This window comes from Gobio gobio (assembly GCF_949357685.1).
Source record: "Gobio gobio genome assembly, chromosome: 11".
In the NCBI taxonomy this organism is placed as follows: Eukaryota; Metazoa; Chordata; class Actinopteri; order Cypriniformes; family Gobionidae; genus Gobio; species Gobio gobio.
Genome location: NC_137104.1, coordinates 5,620,464 through 5,646,115, shown reverse-complemented (window position 1 = coordinate 5,646,115; position 25,652 = coordinate 5,620,464). Strand labels below are relative to the sequence as shown.

The 25,652-nt window shown below is 37.5% G+C and overlaps 1 protein-coding gene across 1 annotated transcript in view; it reads right to left on the bottom strand.

Moving 5' to 3' along the window:
- Positions 1-25,652, bottom strand: part of csmd3b (CUB and Sushi multiple domains 3b) — a gene marked incomplete at its 5' end in the record, with an annotated part of 796,761 nt that overhangs the window by 502,611 nt on the left and 268,498 nt on the right. The window contains one exon of the mRNA XM_079829185.1: positions 6,827-7,034. Coding sequence (XP_079685311.1) covers positions 6,827-7,034 — 208 coding nt within the window. The remainder of the gene's footprint in view (positions 1-6,826; positions 7,035-25,652) is intronic.

Sequence of the window (25,652 nt, the reverse complement as noted above, 5' to 3'; positions counted from 1 at the left end):
CATATTCAAATCAGGCTCTCTGGCTCGCTTTAAAAATCCTCTCTGACATCCATTGCTTGCCGCTAAGAGACGGTCTTGAATAAATCACTGTAAACAATGTGTTAACACGTCGCCGGCGCGTGCCGGAAACCATTACGTATCCCCCTCGACCACTTGCTTCGCATCATATGAAATCTTATGAGCACTTAACGGAGCGGCACTTCCACAAAGGAGAGTAAGGGACACTCTCGCTTTCCCTTTTAGGAAGATATGGGACACCCTGCATTTCTTTACGCCACATTTGAGTTTTAGCTCAACCCTTGTTCACACTGTAAACTGAGAAGAAAAAAATGCTACACAGTCACAGGGCCTGCAGCAATGCATGTTTAAAAAGAAGTTAAGAGCTAAATGTATTTGAGATGCTTGAGTTTGGCTTACTGACATATGACTTCATAGCAAAAAAAGGGAACGATTTTTAGTGTCATAATAAAGTGTCACACGCACATCAGTCAGCTTTTAACTATTTAAATTATAGCTCCAGGGAAACATGACTGTATGTAACCCCTCCAAGCGGGACTCGAACCCGGGTCTACCGGCATGAGAGTCGGACGCTCTAACAAGGAGGCTAAAGGCTGCAGCCTCTAGCGTCAGTCACTAGAGCGTCTCTTGAGATCAGAGGAGTGAGGTTTACTCGCACAGCGACAACTAGCTGGCCTCCGTTACATGTACATAAATATTTCAAGTGAAAAAAACTTTATTTTAGACATTTTAAAGGGGTCATGAATTGAGAAAATGGAAGAGTGAAAAACTGCATATGGCCAGAATGTGGGTTGAAAAGAATATTTTTATGCATATATATTTTTTGTAGGGCTGGGCAAATTAACATGTTAACGCGGGCATTAAAAATATTTAACGCAAATAACGTAGCGTCCGTTTTTATATCCATTTTTGCCTAACGTTACATGATCACGCTCCTATTCATGTAAATGCTTGTAGGGATGCACCGAAATGAAAATTCTTGGCCGAAACCGAAAAACGAAAAAGAGGAAACCAAGGCCGAAAGCCGAAAACCGAAACACCGAAAGAAATTATGCCAAATATTAGTACCATTGCATTTATGGCTATGACTGTGTACTAACTTTACTAAAATCAAGGCATTGCAATTGCATACATTAATATTAAAGTTTCAAAGAATAAATCAATTATAAGTTATGCCAATATTTATTTAGCACATTGCAACAATGCACAGTATAAAATAAAATTCAAACTAAAATGTTTAACTTGACCCCACTCATTTGTACATTAAATAATAATGTACAGGCCTACAGGCCTACAGAAAGGTTTTTAAATTAAATGTTCTCTCATAAAAACAAAGTGCATTTAGGTCTAGTGCATTTAAAATGTTTCTCTGTAGGACTACTACAAGAAAGTGCTTTCAGAACAAGTGCAACTGCTTAAAGATACAACTATTTTCTCTGTAGGCCTTCAACATAATAGTGTATCAAAGCAAAGACTGCCATAGTCCATATGTTAACTGTAGAATAGGGGTGTAGCGGTACACAAAACTGACGGTTCGGTACAGCAGTTTTACAAAATGGCTTTTTATTTATTTTTATTGGTTAACTGAAAAAAAAAGTCTGTCCTTAAATGAATTAAATTATAACAAAGTTTATTGAATATATTGCTCTAAACTATATAGGGAGCCCTTACTTGCACATTAATATTAAAGGTTAAAAACAGAGCCCAAACTATTAGCCTAAATTCAGTTGCTATGTATTTTTATGTCTAATAATCAACACTCAAATAACATCGTACACAAACAGGTACACTTCACATAAGGCAGTTTTTGCAATAACTTCTAAATCTAATTATAAAATAGTTTTTTATCCAATTCGTTGTTGAAATATAATCATTTATACACAGTGTCTGTCATTTTATTTAAACAAACATGAAATAATCAAGATATCATTAACAGGTTAAGTAGAATATAATGAATATAACGACTAATATAGGTCATATATTTAGTGAAAGAGTTGATTTTTCTAGTGAACTAACAGCTGTGGACACTGAGGTGCCTGATGTAAATGATGCTACATGACTGTTTAGTTTACAGCAGTTATATTGAGGTCTTTCTGCTGTTTAAAACACTGATTGAGCGATTACACCACATATGATACGTGACAGTAAGTTGTAATGTATCCTCAACACACCTTAGATGTTCATTCATGTTTATTCTTTAGGAAGAGATGATCGATCGCGCTCACAGATGATCGCGTTCACGCGCGCGCGCTGCCGCCAGATTGAAGTGTGTTCCGCGCTTAAAACATGCCCACTGTTAAAGATTGCGCTCGGTTTCACAGTGAAGTCTGGTCCTCTTCTCATCGAGAACATGAGCTCTCGCTGTCAGTGCTTGTGCATGGAGCAGACGTGGGTGTTTCTCAGATATACTGAAATACGTCCACACCGCGGACATGTTGCTTCAGACAAGCACGTGCAGGTCGCGGTTTCTGTTTGCGTCATCACAACATTTCGGCCATGTTGTTTCGGTGATAAAAGTCTTTCGGCCGAAAACCGAAAATGCTCTTTTGGGGCATTTTCGGCCGAAAATTTTCGGTGGCCGAATATTCGGTGCATCCCTAAATGCTTGTAAGCGCGACAAGAGAAGCAAGAGAAAGCGCTGTATGTCAATGTCCTGTCTGTGTGGCTGCGTCTCATGTGAGCTAATCGAGGGACACTCTGACACACACACACACACACACACACACTCGACACACAGACAGACTCGCGTCAGTCTCCTGCTCACATTGAGTTCTCTTTTGATCTTGAACAAACAATAACAACAACACAGAGAATTTTGAGTATTCTCATATTAGGGGTCTTAAATTAGTTAAATAACATCTTAAATGAATTTAAAGAGTTGTGAGGAAATGAGATGCGCGGGACAGCACGTCCGATCCGCGTCATGTTCGTCAGCAGCCGTTCTTAAAGTGACAGGAGCACTGATGATGCCTGTCATTAATGTTCATCACAGAACAACGGGAACAGAGAAAATTGTAGCTTTAATGATGAACAATCTATATTTCATTTATTATGTATGCAGTTAAGAAAGGTGTTTGATAACTATTACATTTCTGTATATGTCTAACAGGGAAGGCCACAGGTAAAAATAACATTTATTATAATGGGTTTATGTAAAGATTGTTTTAAGTTCACTTAAATTAAAAGTTGCTTTTTTAAAGCCTAATAAATGTTGAAATTGGGAGCTTTCAGTTATACTGTAATGTAACGTCATTAATGTTTCATAGAGACATTATTATCAGTGATACTGGCCTTCACTCATAAAAAGATGACAATACAACGCATATTTAAAATATACTGTCTTTAAATTGTTTCTACATTAATTTGGAGTGTAACTGAAATTATTACAATATCAAAATATTAAAAACGTAAAATTTTTAAAACTTGCGATTAATCGCGATTAATTACAGAAAAGATGCAATTAATTAGTTAAAATTTTTCTTTTTTTTTTTTTTTTTTTTGTGCTAAAACTTTAACTCTTTCATGCATGGCGTCCACTACAGTGGACAGATATTTGGAAGCCATTTTAAACCATTTAAGTTTTAGCACCATGTCCCAACCACAAAGTGGCAAACCCCCAAAGCATTGACTACGATTCCATTTAATTATTGTCTTTGTATCTCATTGTTGTTTTGAGATATTGCATCATACATTCAAAATGGCGCAGGAAAGAGTAGATGCACCAAGTACTAGTGTTGTAGTCAAGACCACCTAATCCGAGACCAAGACCAATGTGTGTTGAGACCAAGACTTTGAGGGATTGAGACCAAGACAAGACCAAGACCAAAGCAGGGCGAGGCCGAGTCGAGACCAGTATTCCTTAAATTCATAAAGATCCACATCACCGCCTAAGAAATTACTTATTTTTAATCAATCAATATAATTAGAATAAGACACTATATAGAGCTGTTACCAATCAAATTAAATTACCCAATTACATGAATGATGTTAATAAATAAATCAGACAATGCACTGGCAATTTATTAATATCCCAGCAGTTGTGGTCTTGACTGGTCTTGAAACAAAATCCAGAGTCATCTAAGTCTGAGACCAAGACAAGACCGAGTACAGATGTGGTCGAGACCAAGACAAGACCAAGACCAAGACCTTCAGAAAATGACCAAGACCGGTCTTGAGTACTACAACACTACCAAGTACCTCAGGAATAAGTGTTAAATCCTTTTATTCTCGGAACAAAAATATTTTTAACAAATAGGCTACTTTTATCCAGATTTTATCATATTTTTCTTGTATTTTTTTTTCTGTGACAGTAAATACATCTGTCCACTCCAGTGGACGTCATGCGCCAAAGGGTATATTGTGCCTATTGGGCCTATATTTACATTCCACAATATTTTTTATGTTTTAGTTAAAATTATGATATAATTTACACTTGAATAGTTTTATTAAACAGCACTATTAAATAGTCTTCATCTTTTATAATTTATTTCAATGCTTAAAGTCTATATTTATTTTTTAGGTCATATACAAGTGTAGGCATATACTTATTTTATATATTTCATAATTATTTGATGAATAGTTTTAATTGGTGGAAGAAGGTAAATCAAATGAGACTAATTATGATACTATTTTAATGAGTTTCCATTCAGTCGATGTTACATTGTGTTACGACGCTCCGAGATCTAGAATTATATGTTTTTCAAATGTCCTCTCTATTGTAGTTGTTATTTAATGTTCTTATGTGTATTCATGCCATTTGCTCTTAGTAAATGTTTTAAAAACATGTTTTTTTTGTTGTTGTTTTTTTTCAGACCAAACAATGAGTTTTTATACAGTTGATGTATGGTGTCAACTCCCTCAAAATAAAATATATATTGGGATTTTTTTTTTTTTTATTGGCATGCTTTTTCACTTGTTTAAAAGTAAAAACAAAAAACAAACATAAAAAAAAAATATTACTTTGTGATTCAAGAATTCATGCATGAAAGGGTTAATAACATAAGTGAACCTCTAGAAACATTAACTCTTTCCCCACCATTGATGGAAATGTCCATAATTTATGAGACAACAGCATTCTTTATCAAAAAATAAAGCACAAAACGTGAATAAAATGTTTTCTTTTTTTTTTCTCTTTTTTTGCCAGCGTTTTTTGGTCATTTTCACAAAAATTGTATGGCCCCCGGAATATTTTGTTGTATGAATACAGTTGTGGCCAGAATTATTGGCACCCCAGGTAAATATGATCAAAGATGGCTGTAAAAATAAATCTGCACTGTGTTGCCATCTCTGTGGCTTGTTGGAAAAAATGCAAATGTGTGAAGTAGTGGGGCAGGAAGTGTGATGGGTAGTGTAAACAAAGCATAGCAGGAGAATCAGTTGAGTTTTACAGTGCAAATGAAGGGTGACGCAGTCTATGCTCCAGTTAAATGCTAGCAAGCAAAGTGCCTTTATGCCCGTGAATGGGTAACGTTTCCACTGTGAGTAATAAAGCCCGAGTTTATGAAACCAACTAACGCCTCACTGTTTTGTGCTTTGGCTTTGTTAGCCCGGACCATAGATGCAAGTTACCTGCTTAAGTTATTATATTGAAACCAGCTCGCTCCCAACTACTGTTCGGGGCGCGGACGCTGTGAAGGTAACAACTGTTTATCCTTTTGAGCTATCATTCAAAAAATTAGCAAAAATCTAACCTTTCATTGAAGTAAAAGAATAGAAAGTTGGGGGAAAATCACATTATGAAATATGTTTTTCTCAAAACACTTTGGCCACAATTATTGGCACTCCTAGAACCCATAGCACCCCTTTTTAATCATATTTACCAGGGGTGCCAATAGTCTCTGCTTTCAGACAAAAATTCAATTTTATACTCTATTCTAGCTTTTTTATCAACACCTGAATGTGGGTAAGTTTCATAAAAAAAGCTAAATTTTGAGCAAAAACTTGTCAATGGCAGGGAAAGAGTTAAAAGCAGAGGGTCTGTTCTTTGATATATTGCATGTTCAGATATTCATACTATAATATAATATTCAGGGGGCCATGAACATTTTGTGAAAATGATCAAAAATGCTGGCACTGGTAACGCATCACCCCTTTAATATGTAATTTCATTCTGTTCTCTTTAATATGTGAAGCTGTAGTATTATATCGGGTGGTTGTCACCCTAACAACAGCATAATTTGAGCACTTCATGCTGTCCTGCATGACACTGACTGATATCAAAACCATACTTTCCAAATGAGAAGCAATTAAAAACTTGGCTACAGTTCGATTTGTAACATTAAAGTGAAGAGGAAGGGCATTTCGGGCGATCAATACTCATGTTCATTTCCTCTATGAACACGCACGCATGGATTTCCCCCTTTAAACAAATGTGGCCCAGCACACGAAGGAGAAAACCCAAAAAACATGGTAATAATTACCCATCTTTTACCCATCATCACCAGGGTAGACCCGGCTGGAGGGAGTGAATCAATAGCCCAATTTGAGCCCAGTCAATAAACAGCAGAGGTGAAATATTATGATGATATAAACATTAGCCGCTTCCATTATGACTAACGATCACATCCATAAGGTACAGCTGGAAACGACACACGATGCACAGTAACAACATTAAATGAGGAACGCTGTTAAAACATGCAAGATTACATCTAAATCACAGCTAATCGAGACTCGTTGGATAACACACAGTTACAAAAGTGAGATTATGATGGGATTAAGCAAAGATTGGACAGGTTTGCACCCAACAAAAAATACCACAAGACGGATGAGCATGGCAATAAACACAGGTGGGCAAGGCATTTGGACTCACCATATTGTTGGCGGCTCGGACCCCTCCACCTCCAAGTAATCGTATTTTTCCTCCGTCTGGAAGTCTGTAAAAATGATGGAGATGGTGTCTCCGGGATCAGCAAGTATGGTCCACGTACAGTCCGCACTATTGTAATATTCACTCGGGAAATTGGGACTCGTAATGATGCCACTTGAACCCCTCAGAGTATCACCACATGTGTCCTCAGCTGTCAACCAAACACGAAAAGACTTGTGTTAGGAATCGGCCTTTAATTTCTAGACATACTTATACAGCAGAAAATGACAGCTGAACCTTTTTGGGCTAAATCGAGGGCGCTTTTTGCATTTGCGCGCCAAATTTAAGCATACCGTGTGCGCCAATTGACATTGCGGAGCTAAAAATCGCTTGTTCGAGAGAGAAGCCAGTGTGCCGTTCATTAATCCGGCACACACATTTAAGGCTGTCCCATGATTCCGTTTATCATGTTTTAGTGGCTCTTCTGAAGCTTTGGCCTTCTCTCGTTTCGTTTTTGTAAGTGGTTTCCGTCATGACAAGGCTTTCAGGTCCCAGCTGCATTTCCAAATGGACTCAGAGCTCATCTCTGGTCCCGTCTGCTAGAAGGTGTCCAATTAAATTTGAGTGCGATCTTTTTCAAATTACCAAATCGTTTTTTTATCGTTAGAAATCGAGTTGCAATAGAACTACGTACAGATAAAGACACATGGACTAGTCTGTGCAAACATGATAAATTATATAGAAATAATTTATACAAACAAGCATACACTCATATGTACGCACAGTCATGGCAGCGAGCCATGTGAACGTACATATAGTGTGTACAGAGATATGTAGAAAGCGATGCTCCGAAGCGGAGAATCACTTTTACCTGGGATCAACACATAGTAACAGGTGCAAAAGCTCTTGGCGACAAGAAGAGATACATTGAAACAATTACGAGAGACGCATTGACATGTCCGGGACGGAAGCCATGTCGATGCGCACGCACGCATACATTTGCATACATAAATAGTGAGAATATACATACACATGACATGCATTCACAGGCAGGAATACTCAAGAGCACATGCATCCGGAAAGACTAATGAATAATTTATCTCTCGTTTAGCACATACAGATGTCCTCAAAAGTTTACACACCCCTTGCAGAATCTGTGAAAATGTGAATAATTTGAAGAAAATAAGAGGGATCATACAACATGCATGTTATTTTTTTATTTAGTACTGTCCTGAATAAGATATTTTACATAAAAGATGTTTAGATATAGTGCACAAGACCCAAAAAATAGCTGAATTTATAAAAATGACCCTGTTCAAAAGTTTACACACCCTTGACTCTTAATACTGTGTGTCGTTCCCTGGACGATCCACAATTGTTTTTACGTTTTGTGATGTTGTTCTTGAGTCCCTTGTTTGTCCTGACCAACTTTCTTCAGAAAAATCCAAATTATTCAGTTTTCCTGCATCTTTTACATATTTGGGGGGTGAACACTTTTTGAATTTGAGGTAAATTGTACTTAATTTGTCTCCCAGGAAACATGCAAGTATCTTCTGTTGCTTTCAAAGGGCAGTACTATATGAAAAAAAAAGATATTTGAACAAAATAAGACAAATTTGGACATTTTCATCCTGTTCAAAAGTTTTCACCCCCTGGCTCTTAATGCATCAGTAAATGTTTGAAGCTTTTTTAGTAGTTGTGTTTGAGTCCCTCAATCGTCCTCAGTGTGAAAGATGGATCTCAAAATCATACAGTCACTCCTGGAAAGGGTTCAAATATGCAAAAGATGCTGGAAAACGGAAGAATTTGGATTTTTCTGAAGTTGGTTGGTCAGGACAAACAAAAGACAACATCACAAAAACAGCCATTTTTATAAATTCAGCTATTTTTTGGTCTTGTGGACTAGATGTAAACGTCTTTTATGAAAAATATCTTAAAATATCAGGACAAAAAATCAACATGCATTTTGTTATTTTGTTAAAATAATTCCCATTTTGCAGATTCTGAAAGGGGTGTGTTAACTTTTGAGCATGACTTATATGTTAGTAAACTCCCCTTTTAGCACATCTCTCTGGAATACTCAATTCTGATTGGACGATTGCAGAATTCAGCAGTCAGTTCATAATATTCGCCATCGTCCTTGGTAACTTGGCTCTTCTAAGGTCTTTCAAATCACTTCACAGACTCATAAAAACGCAACTGCCATTATTTTGCGTCTCTGTAGTGAAAATGATCATGCGAAATTCTGAATTAATATCACTGTAAGATTGTTACACTATGACTTACTTTCTTGCGTGAAACACCAAAGGAGATATTTAGGAGAATGTTCAAGCTGCGTTTGCACATTCAATCAAAGCGATGTACGAGGACAGTCATTCACTTCCACTGTAAAAGAGCAGCTTGGACATTCTTCTAAATATCTCGGTTTGTGTCTGACGCATGATTGGTTGGAAGTGAAGCGAGTAAATGATGAAAGTGATGAAGGAAGAGAGGTAAAAAGGCTCTCAGTGAACATTAACACAATCTATTAAGCAAAGAAAAGGAATGACATGGTTCAGAGTATGAACATGAATAAATAAATGTATTTGTGGGGTTTCAAACGCAAGCTTGTCCTAAAATTTTTCCACACTCTGATGGCCAGGGAAAAGTCATGAGACTTAAAACCTGAACTACAGTAATATCGATGCTAATGTCAGTAAAAAGTGCGCGCGCACACACGCGCAACTATTAATGTCACTGAGCATGTGATTGACAGCCTCATAAAAATTCCATTACATAAAAGGAACTCAAGAGACAAAATCGACAAAGGTGTGTCTGGGCAGGTGTGTGAGAGTGAATTCCTCTCCTTTGTTTACTCTGAATGCGCTGCATCTCACTTAGATACACAAGAAGAGTTGTTTTTTTTCTTCATCATGCACGGCTCGTAGACGTTTTCTAAAAGTACGCAAATGAAGTGTGACAATGCTTGTGGGCATGTTTAAAAATATCCTCATCACAGTCAATGTTGAGCTGGCCTTTTGGTGTGTTGCAGAATATGTAAACACCTACAAACCCACAAAAGATATATATAATTCAGAAAAATCGACTTCAATGCTAAAAGTGGAATGCGACTGTGTGTGTTTCAATAAATACTAAAGCAGCTCGGCCTTGACATTTGCATTGTAATGCGCAGCGACGGACTGTGACTATGATAGATTCCCTCAGGGAAGTATTTGTGTCAGTCATTTGTAAATCAATTCTGCATTTTTATGCATCTCTCAGTGTCAAATGTGGAGGAGCTATCACTGCATTTCATATCAACCGGAATAATAACTCGAGAACACATAGGGTCAAAGAGAAAGAAAAAGAGCAAATTCTCCTTCTGCAGTTTGCTCATGGGCGAACAGCCAACATGACCTCAAATCCATACTGTACTGTTAAAGGCACCTTAGATTTAGTTATAAATATGTCAAAATATGGGGTCAAAAGTACAGTTGTGATCTATGCATGGTCCTGTTCCACTGATAAAAATACAAATAACCTCCCTCCTTCATCTTCTGCCAATAGACATGGTTGATTTTAAAAATCATGCTGAAATGCTAAAACAAATGACAAAATGACATAAAAGCATGTAATAATTCACATACATATAGTTTAAAAACATGGAAATATGTAGAATAAGTCTCACGGGTATATTTGTGGCAATAGCCAAATACATTGTATGGGTCAAAATTGTCAATTTTTCTTTTATGCCAAAAATCATTAGGATATTAAGTAAAGATCATGTTCCATGAAGATATTTTATAAATGTCCTACTGTAAATATATATATATATATATATATATATATATATATATATATATATATATATATATATATATATATATATATATATATATATATATATATATATATATATATATATATATATATATATATATATATATATATATATATATATATATATACATAATTTTTTTCTTTTTTTTTTTTCTTTTCTGAGATACTGAATTTGGGATTTTCCTTAGTTGTCAGTTATAATCATCAAAATTAAAATAAATAAACATTTGAAATATATCAGTCTGTGTGTAATGAATGAATATAATATACAAGTTTCACTTTTTGAATGGAATTAGTGAAATAAATCACTTTTTGATGATATTCTAATAATATGACCAGCACCTGTATATCATTAGCTAACACTGTTCTCTCACCTACTCTGTTCTCCACTGTTTCTCCTCACACAACAACTCAATTTATCTCCTCTAATCGTTGTTCTGTCTAATCCTGTCCTGTCCCTAATTGTGTGTCCTAATTGTATGTTTGTGGTCTGCCATATGAGTAATAAAAAAACATTTATAATTTCCTCAGCGTCCGAACTGTCATTGCGATCCATTGTTTTCCTATCGCTGAAATTGGCCACACCCCCTCCCGTTACGTCACTTCCGCTTTTGCCATTTTTAGATGCGGAAGTCAAATTTTCTCACGACTCCAGAAAGCCTTAGTGGCGTATTTATAAGTATATAAGTATAAGTATATTTGAAAGAAAATCTAGTTCCTACCTTATTTTTCTATACATTGACTCACTGGGGTCTCTATTCTAACTAATATGCCCTTTAACTGGATAAATTATTCAACACCCGAAAAATAACAAATCACGTGCTAGCCTTTGTATAAAAAGGTTTCATTTTAAAATCTTCAACATTCATACTGAAATTGTGAAAAATCTGTAGAACGTCAAAAATTGTGCATATGGAATACCAAGTTTTTTCAGTTATGCCATAAATTCTGTGTCTGCCTCCCCTGCGCATCTTCTCCTCTCCGCCGTCAGCCAGACTCCAGACACGGCTCTGGGACGGGACTATGGATTGAAATGCAGGACTGGTATAAAGGCTGATGCTATGATGGCAGACACAGACACAAACATGTTAGCAAATGATCGTTCAGGGGCCCACGGGATGAGATGTGGTGTCAGGAACCTGACACTCTCCTGTCCATCAGCTGAAAGCCAGCCTGACTAGACTATTTATGTACACACTGCAATGGACCATTAAGATACACAGTGGGATCCAAATATATAAACCACAAATAATCAAAGTTTCAGAATAATACAAAAAGATATAATAATACGTAAATTTGTATGGAAGCTTTTCCGCCACTGAATAAAAAAAGTCAATTCTGACTTTTTTTTTTTTACTTTATAACACGCAATTCTGACCCTATTTCTCGCAATTGTGAGTTTATATCATGCAATTGTAAGAAAAAAAGGTTATCGTGACTTTTTAATCTCACAATTCTAACTTTTTCTCGCAATATTTACTTTTTTTCTTAGAATTGCGTGATATAAACTTGCAATTGCAAGAAATAAAGTCCGAATTGCGAGATATAAGCTTGCAATTCTGAGAAAAAAAAACTAACATTCCCCCCTCACTGCAGAATACGAGATCCAGGGGGTGGAGTTGGATCGAGATCCGGAGGGGCGGAGCTAGAACCAGAATTCCTCCCACTACATTTTGATTGGTCGACAGATTCCACATCATAATTACTCGTGTTGCTGCTCTAGCGCTTCCGCATTGAGTCGGTACTAAAGAAAGTTATTCTTTTGACGGAAAAACAAACGTAATCATTTTAATAACATTTAAAATGGTTAGTTACAATTACAAACACTGTAGTTTGTACATTGTGTGAATGTGCACCTATAATAGACCTTTCTCACAAAAACCGGAAATACGTAATCGTTGCGGAACCGGAGTTCCTGTCAATGGATCAGAGAGTTTACACAACTTCGTTTACGGATTTGACATATATTACATTTGATGGAAATGAACAATTAGGCCTATTTACAGAAGTCTCAGATTACGTAGCTATAAAGAATCAGCGTTACATGACACAAGATCATATCTTGTTTGTCCGGACTTTGGCTACAATTCAAAATAATCGAAACATCACGCAGTGTGCACAATTCTATTTTTTTAACATACAACATAATACTTTTTATAACATTATAGGTATATTTTTATTTTAAAAGACTATCTTTAATAATAATATATTATGTTTACAATTTTTTTTTAGAGAAGGCATAGCACTGAATATGAATCAATGATAAATATGAATTGGCATACAACAAAATATAATAAAGCATAATGTTGATTAACACCACGGTTATATATTTTTAAAACAAAATATATTCACAATATGTATGGAGGCATTTTGCAAAAGAGAATTTGCTTAATTTGATCATGTTAGAGTATACACACACACACACTATATATATATATATATATATATATATTTTTTTTTTTTTTTTTATTTATTTATTTATTTATTTTTTTAAATAGCCTCATTATTAAATCAAAGAGCATACATTGTGAAAATAAAAAATATAAACGAGTCTCAAACATCCATTTAGGCATGCGCGTTTATTTTAGTATTTCCCTCAGAGAAACAATACTGCAGCCTGTAAAAACGTTTAAATAGATATCAGTAAATCATGGTAATATAAGTTAAATATTAGTTTAAAAAATATTCGTTTTATATTTCCCCACAGAGGTGCGTCATATGCGATTTGCGCTGAAAGGGATGTGGGACATGAGCAGGAAAGTTTGGTCCTTCATCCCACCGGATAGCCTGAATCCATTTCCGACAAACTTCACCATCAACAGGGAAGGAATGAAACCACAGATATGGCTGCGTTTGGGAATAATAAGAACAGCCCGGCAAGCTACAATAACTATTGCTCTTTGCTTGCGCCATTTGTTTACCTGTTGCCATGACTGGTGAGGAAGAAGATTACCACGACAATTGTGTATTTCCGGTCACAAATACGGAAGTTGTGAGACAGGTCTATTACGTACAGTGGCGGGCAATAACCAAGTATTTTATTAGAATATTTTCATTTGGAAAAACGCTTTTGCTTTTATTGCAAAACATTCCAAAAAATATCTTGCGCTTCACATTCCCTGAAAAGCCTGTAGTTCCTTGTTACATGCTAGAATAAAAAAAAAAAAAAAAAATACGTGTATTCTTTGATTGGCTGATCCTTTACCACTCTCAGTAGACTTAAGTAGATTCATAAATAGGCACTTCTACATATATCACTAATATTAAATCAAGTTTTCTTTCTACTTGAAGTAGAAAATGTGTGCTTTTTCCACCACGGATTATATTATTATAAAAATGTTTGTGACTAAAGTATTGCAGCAGTCAGGTTGTCCTCTGTAATTTTATAAATTACTTCACATGGGCATCTGACTTAAGTTATATAATATAATAAGAGCATCTAACTCACATAAATGCATGCAAAATGCATTAACAACAGCACAACGAAATAGAAAAAATAAAATGAAGCGCGGCATATAAAGAGGGAGGAGTTGGATCTGGATCAAACCACGCCCCCTGGATCTTGTACTCTGCAGTGAGGATCTTCTCCCCTCATGGCCTTTATAAGAGTTTATATTTTAAGAAGAAAAGTCCGAATTGTGAGATAAAAAGTTGCAATTACCTTTTAATTTTCACAAGAATCCATACATTTGGGATAAAATAAAATAATATTGATAAAATAATAATAATAAATAATGCTTTCACAATTACTCCATCATTCTGCTAATAATGATTGAATAATAATAAAAAAATATTATTATTCATGTTAGTTGACATGCATTAACTAATGTTAACAAATACAACTTTTGATTTGAATAATGCATTAGTAAATGTTGAAATGAACATGAACAAAGATGAATAACTGCTGTAGAAGTGCAGTTCATTAATGTTCATGTTAACTAAAACGCACAGAACATTTCTTTCTTTTTTTTTCTTCCTGTGGGTCTTTTGGCTTGTTATTTCTTCTAAAATGCCATTCTTTTTCTGCAGCACGTCCTGAGTCCATCACCTTGGCCAGATCCATTAAATCATGTTCTGTCACAAAGCCTACTTCTTTCATTTTCTTTTTCCATGCAAAGGCCCATCTACCCACATATTGTGTTCTCTGGGGGAAGGACCTGTCAGAGACTGGAGGTGGAATCTGAGCTTGATGGAGGCGCTGTTTAATCCATGTGATGTGACAGTTGAGAGGGGTGGAATCTGTGATTGAACTGCACAGAGCTACGCTGGGGGCTTTAGACTAATCCAGTCATCGAAGAGCAGGAGAAATGAACACACTGACTGCACAACGCTCAGCTGAGGAGGGCATTTGTGTGTGTATTATTCATGCCTGTTCAATGTCAAATGCAAATGAATTCAAGTGGACACATACTGTATTTGTATACATTTTACAAAAAAAATTTCATAGCATAAAAAAGAGCAAATGAATAATATGACACATATAAAGGGGTCAGGATTACAATCCTTCTGACATAGTCCTGTCTGAATCAGGCAAAAAGTTCAACAAAGAAATCTGTTTGTCCATCCATCCATCCATCCATCTTTCATCTGTTCGCCCATTCATCCATCCAGCCATCGTCTGTCTGTCCACCCGCCCATCCATCCATCTATCCATTTATTGTCTGTCTGTCTGTCCATCCATCCATCTTTCATCTGTTTGTCCACCCACCCATCCATCCATCCATCCATCCATCCATCGTCTGTCTGTCTGTCCGTCAGTCCGTCAGTCCGTCAGTCCGTCAGTCCGTCAGTCCGTCAGTCCGTCAGTCCGTCCGTCCGTCCGTCCGTCCGTCCACCCATCTATCGTTTGTCTGTCCATCCATCCATCCATCCATCCATCCATCCATCCATCCATCCATCCATCTTTCCTCTGTTTGTTTGTCCATCCATCCATCCATCCATCCATCCATCCATCTATCCATCTATTGTCTGTCTGTCTGTCTGTCCACCCGCCCATCCATCCATCCATCTATCTATCCATCTATTGTCTGTCTGTCTGTCTGTCTGTCCGTCCATCCACCCATCCACTCACCCATCCATCCATCCATCCATTGACCCATCCATCCATCCATCCATCCATCCATCCATCTGTCATCTGTCTGTCTGTCTGTTCGTCCGTCCATCTACCCATCCACCCTTCAATCCATCTTTCGTTTGTCTGTACATCCATCCATCCTTCATCTGTTCGTTCACCCACCCGTCCGTCCGTCCTTCCATCCATCCATCCATCCATCCATCCATCCATCCATTGTCTGTCTGTCTGTCCGTCCATCCATCCATCCATCCATCCATCCATTGTCAGTCTGTCTGTCTGTCTGCCCATCCATCCATCCATCCATCCATCATCCATCCATCTATCAATCATCTGTCTGTCTGTCTGTCTGTCCGTCCACCCATCCATCCATCCACTCACCCATCCATCCATCCATTGACCCATCCATCCACCTGTCATCTGTCTGTCTGTCTGTTCGTCCGTCCATCTACCCATCCACCCTTCAATCCATCTTTCGTTTGTCTGTACATCCATCCATCCTTCATCTGTTCGTTCACCCACCCACCCGTCCGTCCTTCCATCCATCCATCCATCCATCCATCCATCCGTTGTCTGTCTGTCTGTCTGTCCGTCCGTCCATCCATCCATCCATCCATTGTCGGTCTGTCTGTCTGTCTGCCTGCCCATCCATCCATCCATCGTCTGTCTGTCCATTCATCCATCCATTCATTCATCCATCCATCCATCCATCCATCATCTGTTTGTCTCTTCGTCCACCCATCCATCCATTCATCCAACGTGGCATGTAAATAAATAAATAAATAAATAAGTATTGTATACAGTATGTGTCCTTTGTAAGAAAGACATTAGAGATGACTATATTTCTTAACATATAAACATTTTAAAACAACAGTGTGCATAATTTACACTTCATGTAATTCTATATGTCTGATTATTATTTTAAATATTTTAAATGCTCTTTTCCCCCCAAAAATAGTGGTTGTGAGCACCGCTGGCCAGAGACAGCTGCCGAACACTGACGCTGACGAACAGTCGCATCTGGTCACTCATTTCTAAAATCACATCTGTGCTGCATTAGGGGCTCCTCACCCTCCAATCAATCAGTTTTACAGCATCTTTCCTGACATCTCTGCAGTCCTCCAGAGCCTTCGGTGCTCATACTGTCATATTTTGTTTTCAAAAATATTCATATTTGTGTTGACACTTTTTCCTGAGGGTGAGTGACATGATAAACGAGCTGCCGCTGTAAATGTAGTAAGTATGTTTGTGGGAGGGCAAAAGAAATGAAGCCAATGCGCTGAAAGATATCTGGAAGCTCTGAAGAAAAATGAGGAAACGTTCAGCCCGGTGTGTATTCAGGTGAGTTCTGGTGTGCAGGAGCGCGCGGGCGTCCCTCCGTATGCCGTCTCCGAGGAGATTTTTGAAATGTCAGTCCTGACAACCTCAACAAATGTAGACATGCAAACATATTTCCATGCTTTGGCGCACCCAGGAGGCACAAACCCATTTCAACTTTTTGATCTCGACTGCCGAGAGGAGACTTTGAAATGACCACGATGTAATAATAAATGGTACCTGTGTAGAGCTTTGGGAATATGAAGGCATCTCAATTTGAATCCATGTACCTGATAACACACTTTTTTTCTGTTTTAGAAACTATATGCACTTTTTGGCCTTGTGGAAGTTTTGAAAATAAACTCTTAAAACAATCTGATTTATCCACTTTCCATTAGCCATGGCAGTGTTATTTTATTTTTATTTATTTTTTATTTAAAAATATTTTATTCATATTTTAAATTAGCTTTTATTTTTATGTTTCTAGTTTTTATATTATAAAAACATTTTTTATTGCAATTTAGGTTTAATATATTTATTTGTTCAAGTTATTTCCATGTAATAATTGTAGTGTTTCAACTTACATTTATTTCAGTTTATTGGCAAGAATTTTTTTTTATTTAGTTTAAGATTTTTGGCTATTATTTATGTTTTTTCAGCTTTATTTCAATGAACAGAGATGTTTTTTTTATATAGTTTTATTTAATGATAATAACTCTGCTCCATAGGGGTGTTTCTTCAGTGTCAAGCACTTTAATATTCCAAGGGTTTATTATTATTAAAATGAACAGATTTAAAATGTTTTTGATTTTTTTGTTATACTGTATGTAGATCACCCTAATATATACAACAAATAATAAAAATACTAATATAAAACTTTATATGAAAATATTAATTACTATACATATTTGATCATTTAAATTTTTTAAAATATTTATTTTATATGTATTAATAATTATTGTGTAAACAAATTATATATTATTGCATTAATAATGATTCATTACTATAAATAAATGACCAATTCCTATCAAATTTTCAGGGGAAAAATATTAAATATTAATTACTAAATAATAAAATGACCATTCCCTATCAAATTTTAGAAAAAAAATAATAAAAATCAGGAAATATATATATGTGTGTGTATAAATATACATCATTATCCTGTTATGTCTAATGTCTAAAGAAAGTCCCCATAAAACATGAAAAACACTATATATATATATATATATATATATATATATATATATATATATATATATATATATATATATATATATATATATATATATATATATATATATATATATATATATATATATATATATATATATATATATATATATATATATATATGGAAGTTTTGAAACTTCCACTTGTCCTATAATAATGATTATTATACTGTACAAACTATATACTCTCTCCCCTTACATGAACCCTAACACTTACCCATAAACATCACACAACACTTTCTGCATTTTCACATTTTCAAAAAATATCACTTAGTATGATTTATAAGCTAGTGTCAAGGATTACGGATATTGCAATTTTTGTGGGCCCATAATGTAGGGTTTACCAGGACACACACACACACACACACACACACACACACACACACACACACACACACACACACACACACACACACACACACACACACACACACGGTAGGTCAGTTAGCCTTCCCTGGTTAAATCAGCTGTGTCTCATGGCCCTACGCTGTATATGACACAAGCAACAATGAAGATGGCCATCCAGAATGTCCATTCAAATCACAATCAGCATTACAGAGAGAAGCTTCTGAGGGCATTGATATAACAGGGCCTGCCCCGGCTAAATCATCTGCTCCCGAGCTGTTTGATTCATCACTGCCCTGCTGGAGGAAGTGGACACGGCTCGCACCAACAGGCCATGTCAAAACAAAGCCTGAGATATCAAGAAACCATCAAGTGTTATGATATCAGAGCACACTTGGGCACCAGCACATACAGTATATGGGCGATACAGAGATGAATCAAAACTAAAATATTTTTTACTTTTTTACCATGCCTTCTTCAATTCACAAACCTCTCGGGTGAAATTGTGTGTATAGACCCCTTTGGTTGGGTCTATAATGGTGTTTTTCTCATTGTGTGCATTATAGTTGTATTCAATAACACTGATTATGTGCTCATGGTTACAAATGCAGCCCAAGTCTATTCTTTAGCCTGAATTTAGAGCCGCTTTTTTTTGTAAGCAAACAACTGGGGTCAAAATGTGTCTCTGGATAAATGGGAAAACCAAATTAGCAAAAATATATTCTGGAGATCAGCTTCTGCTGTGGCGTGTCAGAGGAAACAGCTGACTCATCATCTCAGAATAATTCCTAAATAGAGAAATGACTTAGCTCAGCAGAGCAGCTGTGGGTTTCGGGCCAGTCGCCGGATGGCTGGCTGGCTTTACAAAAGATCATCGGCACTTCAATCACGCCATCCACAAGGTGCTGAAACGGCCTTGTGCTAATCAACGGCGCATGCTCGTGTAAAACTATAATCTTATGATCAATTCAAGCATAATCCTCAGGCGCGTTCTGCGACTAGTTGCGCTTCGGAGGACGTCGCTCGTCATCTCTGCTCTTACACCCACACAGACATGTCGCTCGGCCCTGCGGGGAGCACTGTTCTCAGGCCTGTTTTAATTCACTGCACTTAATGTGTGACTGAGCTAAGCATTCAGAGCAATTAGAGCTTGCACTGTTGTGCAAATTTACTCTCAGGGAGGAAGGGTTGTGGGAAGAGGCCTTTCCTACACACATTTGGATAGCATCTGATACCCTCAGTTCTAGACATTTTTAAGCACAAATTCGACTCATGACAGGAAATGTCATGTTTGGACTTTATCTGTATACACAAAGAGTAGGGTAGACTGAGTAAACCCAGCCCAATCTGCCGCCGATTTGATTTCGCCCTGCAGCTCAGGCTGGAAAGCTGTACATTTTTCTATCCTGCTTCTGTTACAATTTTGCTGGGACCAATCACAAAGTGGCTTATCCACCTGGCGCGCTATTGGCAGGTTTAACATGATGACGGTTAGAGAAGAAACAGATCGTTGGTCTGATTGGTTGAAGTACTATCCAATTGTGAACAGAGTCATTTGAATTATGCCCCGTTGATCACGCCTCTTGTAGTCTGATTGGTTAAAGGACTATCCAAATTGCGTACAGAGTCATTTGAACTATGCCCCGTTGATCACGCCTCTTGTGGTCTGATTGGTTGAAGGACTATCCAATTGTGTACAGAGTCATTTGAACTATGCCCCGTTGATCACGCCTCTGGTGGTCTGATTGGTTGAAGGACTATCCAATTGTGTACAGTCATTTGAACTATGCCCTGATGATCACGCCTCTTGTGGTCTGATTGGTTGAAGGACTATCCAATTGTGTACAGAGTCATTTGAACTATGCCCCGTTGATCACGCCTCTTGTGGTCTGATTGGTTGAAGGACTATCCAATTGTGTACAGAGTCATTTGAACTATGCCCGTTGATCACGCCTCTTGTGGTCTGATTGGTTGAAGGACTATCCAATTGCGTACAGAGTCATTTGAACTATGCCCGTTGATCACGCCTCTTGTGGTCTGATTGGTTGAAGGACTATCCAATTGTGTACAGAGTCATTTAAACTATGCCCCGTTGATCACGCCTCTTATGGTCTGATTGGTTGAAGGACTATCCAATTGTGTACAGAGTCATTTGAATTATGCCCCGTTGATCACGCCTCTGGTGGTCTGATTGGTTGAAGGACTATCCAATTGTGTACAGAGTCATTTGAACTATGCCCTGATGATCATGCCTCTTTCAAAAATGTTTCAAAATCATAATAAAGTGGTCCATATGAGTTGTGCACTATTTTCCAAGTCTTCTGAGGCCATACAGTAGCTCTGTGTGAGAAACAGAGCAAAACATCTGTCCTTGCTCTGCCATGTCCTGAACGAACCATTCAGACCAGTTTGGTGAACTGGATTAACCGATTCATTAAAAAGATTCAACTCAAAACAAAGATGTGATAATGAAATGGATATCTCATGAACATGGCAGGGCCAAAGGTTTAAAATTTATGTGAAAAAACGTGTTTAAATTATTCATTCAACCCAGTCTGGTCACAGTGGTTAACATCTCAGTGGATTTCAAATTTCAAGTTTGTGCCTCAAACATCATACGACTTCAGAAGACTTTGAATATGGCCACAAGTGGATCACGTATAATTATTTTGCATCCGTCCACATTCATCAATGCATTGAACCAGTTTACAACTCTCATTTCACTGAAGAAAGTCAGTCAGACAGGTTTGAAAAAACAGAAATGAACTATTGGGTGTAACTATTCCTTAAAGCAGATCCCTCACGGTTGGCTTCTCCTAACCAGGAAGTAAGAGTGATTCGATGCTGGAAAGCTTTAACCCCTCTTCAATCCAAAAACACTGGAAATCCTGATCCTGCTACAACAGCTGTTAATTAGCAGACTTAATTACAAGCTTAGCCCTGTCTGACAGGAATGTGATCCAGTCAGCGCTAAAGTAATTAAACGATACAGCAACGATTCGCTGGTGCCTCCTGGACTGTGGCGAGAAGCCAATGTTAGAAGAAACCCTTTCTGGAAGCTTTGCATTAAGTCTGTTCATTATTCTCACACGGAGCAGTGAAGGAATGACACATTTGGAGAATAATACGGCTTGGGAAATTCTGCATCATTCTAATAATGAAACAATTCAGCCTTTTTGTTAGAAAGTGAAGTACTTCAAAAATGACACGGCTATTAAATTGCCTGTTGCTGTTAAGGTCAGTCTATAAAATGATATGACGGCTTTTGATGTCTATAGCGATGGACTGAGTATCTAATATCATTGTCATCCAGTTGGGACCACATTATAAGTCTATTTCCCAACACTAAGCCACGGCCATCTGAGACCGGAAACTAAATTGATTGGGTAATCCATCACGGCCCATTTAACGGCTAACTGGCCACATTCGCTCATTATGACTGCGGATTCAATGGTCTTTAGTCAATAGATCTCCAAAATAGTGTTCCTCATTTCCGCAACCGAGTCGGATGAATCTTTGAAAAGAGTTGCAAGAATTCAATATACATTTTTGATGAGAATAGAAAGAAAAAAAGAAGAAGAAAGAAGAAAATCTTTCTCTGCATGAATCAGTGTCAACATACACTCTTAAAAATAAATGTTCCACAAGAACCTTTCAGTGAACAGTTCTGAAAAGAGCCTTCTAATAGACCCTTTTTGCGCAGACGTCACAATTACGTCACAGCGTTTGCTGGAGGCAAAACAAAGGGAAAACTGGAGGCGGCAAATACAAACCAGCATAGAGTCGGAGCTCAAAATATCGTCTTGTTGTGTTTTTGGGTGCCAGAATCGACGGAGTACAGGTTCCAAATAGAAAATGTACCGCATACCTGTTACAACTACGACGGCAGCTGTGGTTAAACGCTATAAAACGAGAAGACTGGACAGAGACGATCATCAAAAATTCCTGTGTTTGCAGCGCACACTTCATATCAGGTAAGGTTAAAAAAATGTTTTGTCTTTTGTTGGTATGGATTATGGTTTGGTTAAGTGTCTAAAGATTTCTTATGCCTGTCCATTGCCCACCTAATCAGGAATTGGGGAACAAGTTAAGTGATGTAATGCAAACTTTCTGGTACATGCCTCTACCACTGATACTGAACCTCCTGACTTTGGCTGGAACTGCTGCTTTCAACTGTCTTTTAGGCCTTCTGGAAGTTGATCTCCCTACTGGTGTGTTCACACCGGACATGAATGACGCGATTCGCGCGAGTGATTTACATGTTAAGTCAATGCAAATACACGAATAGACATTCTGCGGTGCGATTCGCGTGAATGAGGCGGCGCGAATGACGCGATTCGCACTAATGACATGGCGCGAATTGAGCGTTTGTTGAAATGGTGGATATTCGCGCCGCGTTAACCAATCAGGAGCTTGCTCTAGTAGTGACAGCAATGAGGAGAATATCCGGTTTATATTAACTATGCATTAATATCTGGTTCAGACAATTGTGCATAAGATTATCACTGTGATAACATTAAATGACATGAAACACAACCCAGTCTCTTTTTGTTAAGACCAAAGATCGCCCGTTACATATACACAAGACGAATTATAGCTCGAGACACCACAGAGACATCAGAGCCAGCAGCAAATGTCTGAAGGACTAGCCGAAGAAAGGCTGCTCTCGCCGGGGTTAACGAGCGCGGAGCGCCGCTGATCCACTGGGGCTCACAACTCCGAAAATGCCAGATAAAATGTTCAAATAGGCGCTCATTTTATAAATAAACCACAGATTTGAGCTTTAAACAACTACATTTTCGCCTGAAAAAGTCTTAAAACTACGTTTTGTCACACATTAAGAGTTGAATTTTAACAAAAAAGACATGTAAACACAGCCCATGTCAGCCATTTCTCAACGAGACGAACCGCCTGGCAGAAGCCCCTCCCATGACGTGAATGTCACGAGCGAATGAAGCGAGTAAACTCAAAATGTTCAAGCGGCCAACTTCGCACGAATAGCATGAATTATTCACGTCATTCACGTCCGGTGTGAACGCTACATAACTCTTGCTGGTTTGACCTCTCTCTTCGTCTGTTTCCAGAGGCATACTCCTGATGTGCTTGCTGGCTGCTCAGTCCTCCCCATCCTAACATACAGCTCCACCTTAAACAGTATTGTGGTTGAATGGCTGCAACAAGACCTTAGACTGCGATGTCAGATAGAAAATCGAACTTGTGAAAACTTGTTGCTCATCTCATAACACAGCTAACTACACAACAACACAGCTAACCCAACAGCATAGCTAACATAACAGGTAACATTTTACAATAAGGTTCATTAGTTAAAATTAACTTTTTCATTAACCTTACATACTCTTAATACTTAAAAACAAGCTCACCTTAAAACAAACTTGCTGGCTAGCGTTAATGAAGCGATCAGGGGAATCGTTCTACCTCCAGCTAAGCTCCGCCCACAAAAAACATCACAATGTTTACTAACTGAAAAATGGTCTATTAAGAACCTTTTGTGCAATGGTTTATTTTCCAGAGTGTAAGTGTCATTCCTTGAAACTACTGGAAAATCCCACAAATATGGTTTCATAACCATGCCTAACCAGCCATTCATCCCGCTGTGATCCTGCACATCGCCTGACATATGCAGAAGTGGGGCGGATGCAGGTCGGACCGTTGAAAGGTCACCGCACTGACTTGGAGGGTAATGAGGCACTAGGAAATGGGGGCAGCCAAGAATTTTCATTCCCCGAAAGACACATGATAGATAGTTACATGTGGATGTACCACACACAGGACCTTGAGTTTGACACAAGGCTTTTTTGACCCCATTAGATCACTGTGTGTAAGTCATCAGCAACTCGCACACACACACAAACACACGTAACGGCTACAAACATGAGATTATACTTCAGCAAATCACACAAGCAAGATTGCACGGCACAAGGATGCAAGAGCGGAATAACGAACATTTGGCCAACTATTTGGGATGGGAAAGGATTTCTCCCATTCTAAAAGGGATAAAAGCTAAAAGCAAAATATATTAAATGAAATGTATATAACAGTGACATTTTTTTTGAACCAGTGTTAATTTCGTTGACGAATAATTTTCGTCAACAACCTTTTTTCACTGACAAAAACGAGACGATAACTAAATAAAAACTAGTAATGGATGACAAAAACTATAACGAAAATCAACTGTCATTTTCGTCAAGAAATAAAAACGAGACGAAAATGTTAGGGAGGGACGATTAGGGACGAGATCCAGTCAGAACTGATGTCCTGTGTCACAGATGCGCACATTTGATTTGTACATGCTGATCTAACGGCGGGAAAACACGGCTCACACATCCCCAATCCAGCGCTCCAGAGCGACTCACAATCAATGAATAGCGCACATTTATTGTTAGATGAATTGTTTATGAACTAATGCTGATGAATAATGACAATGTTTACTTTACGACGGTTATATAGTAATGTGTTTTAGACGGTTGTAACAAAGCATATTTTATCTCTCTCATCTGAACTTGAATGAGCAGCTGCAACTGCAACAGAGGCGCAGACATTTCATAATAAGAGTCCCGGTGTATTTCGAGCATGTTTATCATTAAAAGTCACGAATTATATATTCGTTTTTGGTTACACAATAAACTGTATTTCATTTAATTCCCATTTAATTTATAGTCAGGAGGAAAGACCAGTATTTGACACATATTCAATAAAGTATCAGGGTTATAATAATTAACTAAAGCCATTTAAAAAAATGTATTTGAAGCTTTAGCTTAACCTGATATGGCCTACTAACTAAAACAGAAATAAAGTTATAAAAACTATATAGCTGTTTTTAAGAAACAGACAAAAAAGTGAATTGAGCTCTCTTTCATGTATTTTTAATGTCAAAAACAAATTGATGTTCAATCAGTTCAAGTGACAGTCGGTTATGTAATGCTTAAATGCTTAATGTATTAAAATTGAACTAAACTAATTAGATTTTAGGAGACTAAATCTACTGTAGATTTAGTCGACTAAGATCTTATGATATTTAGTCTACTAA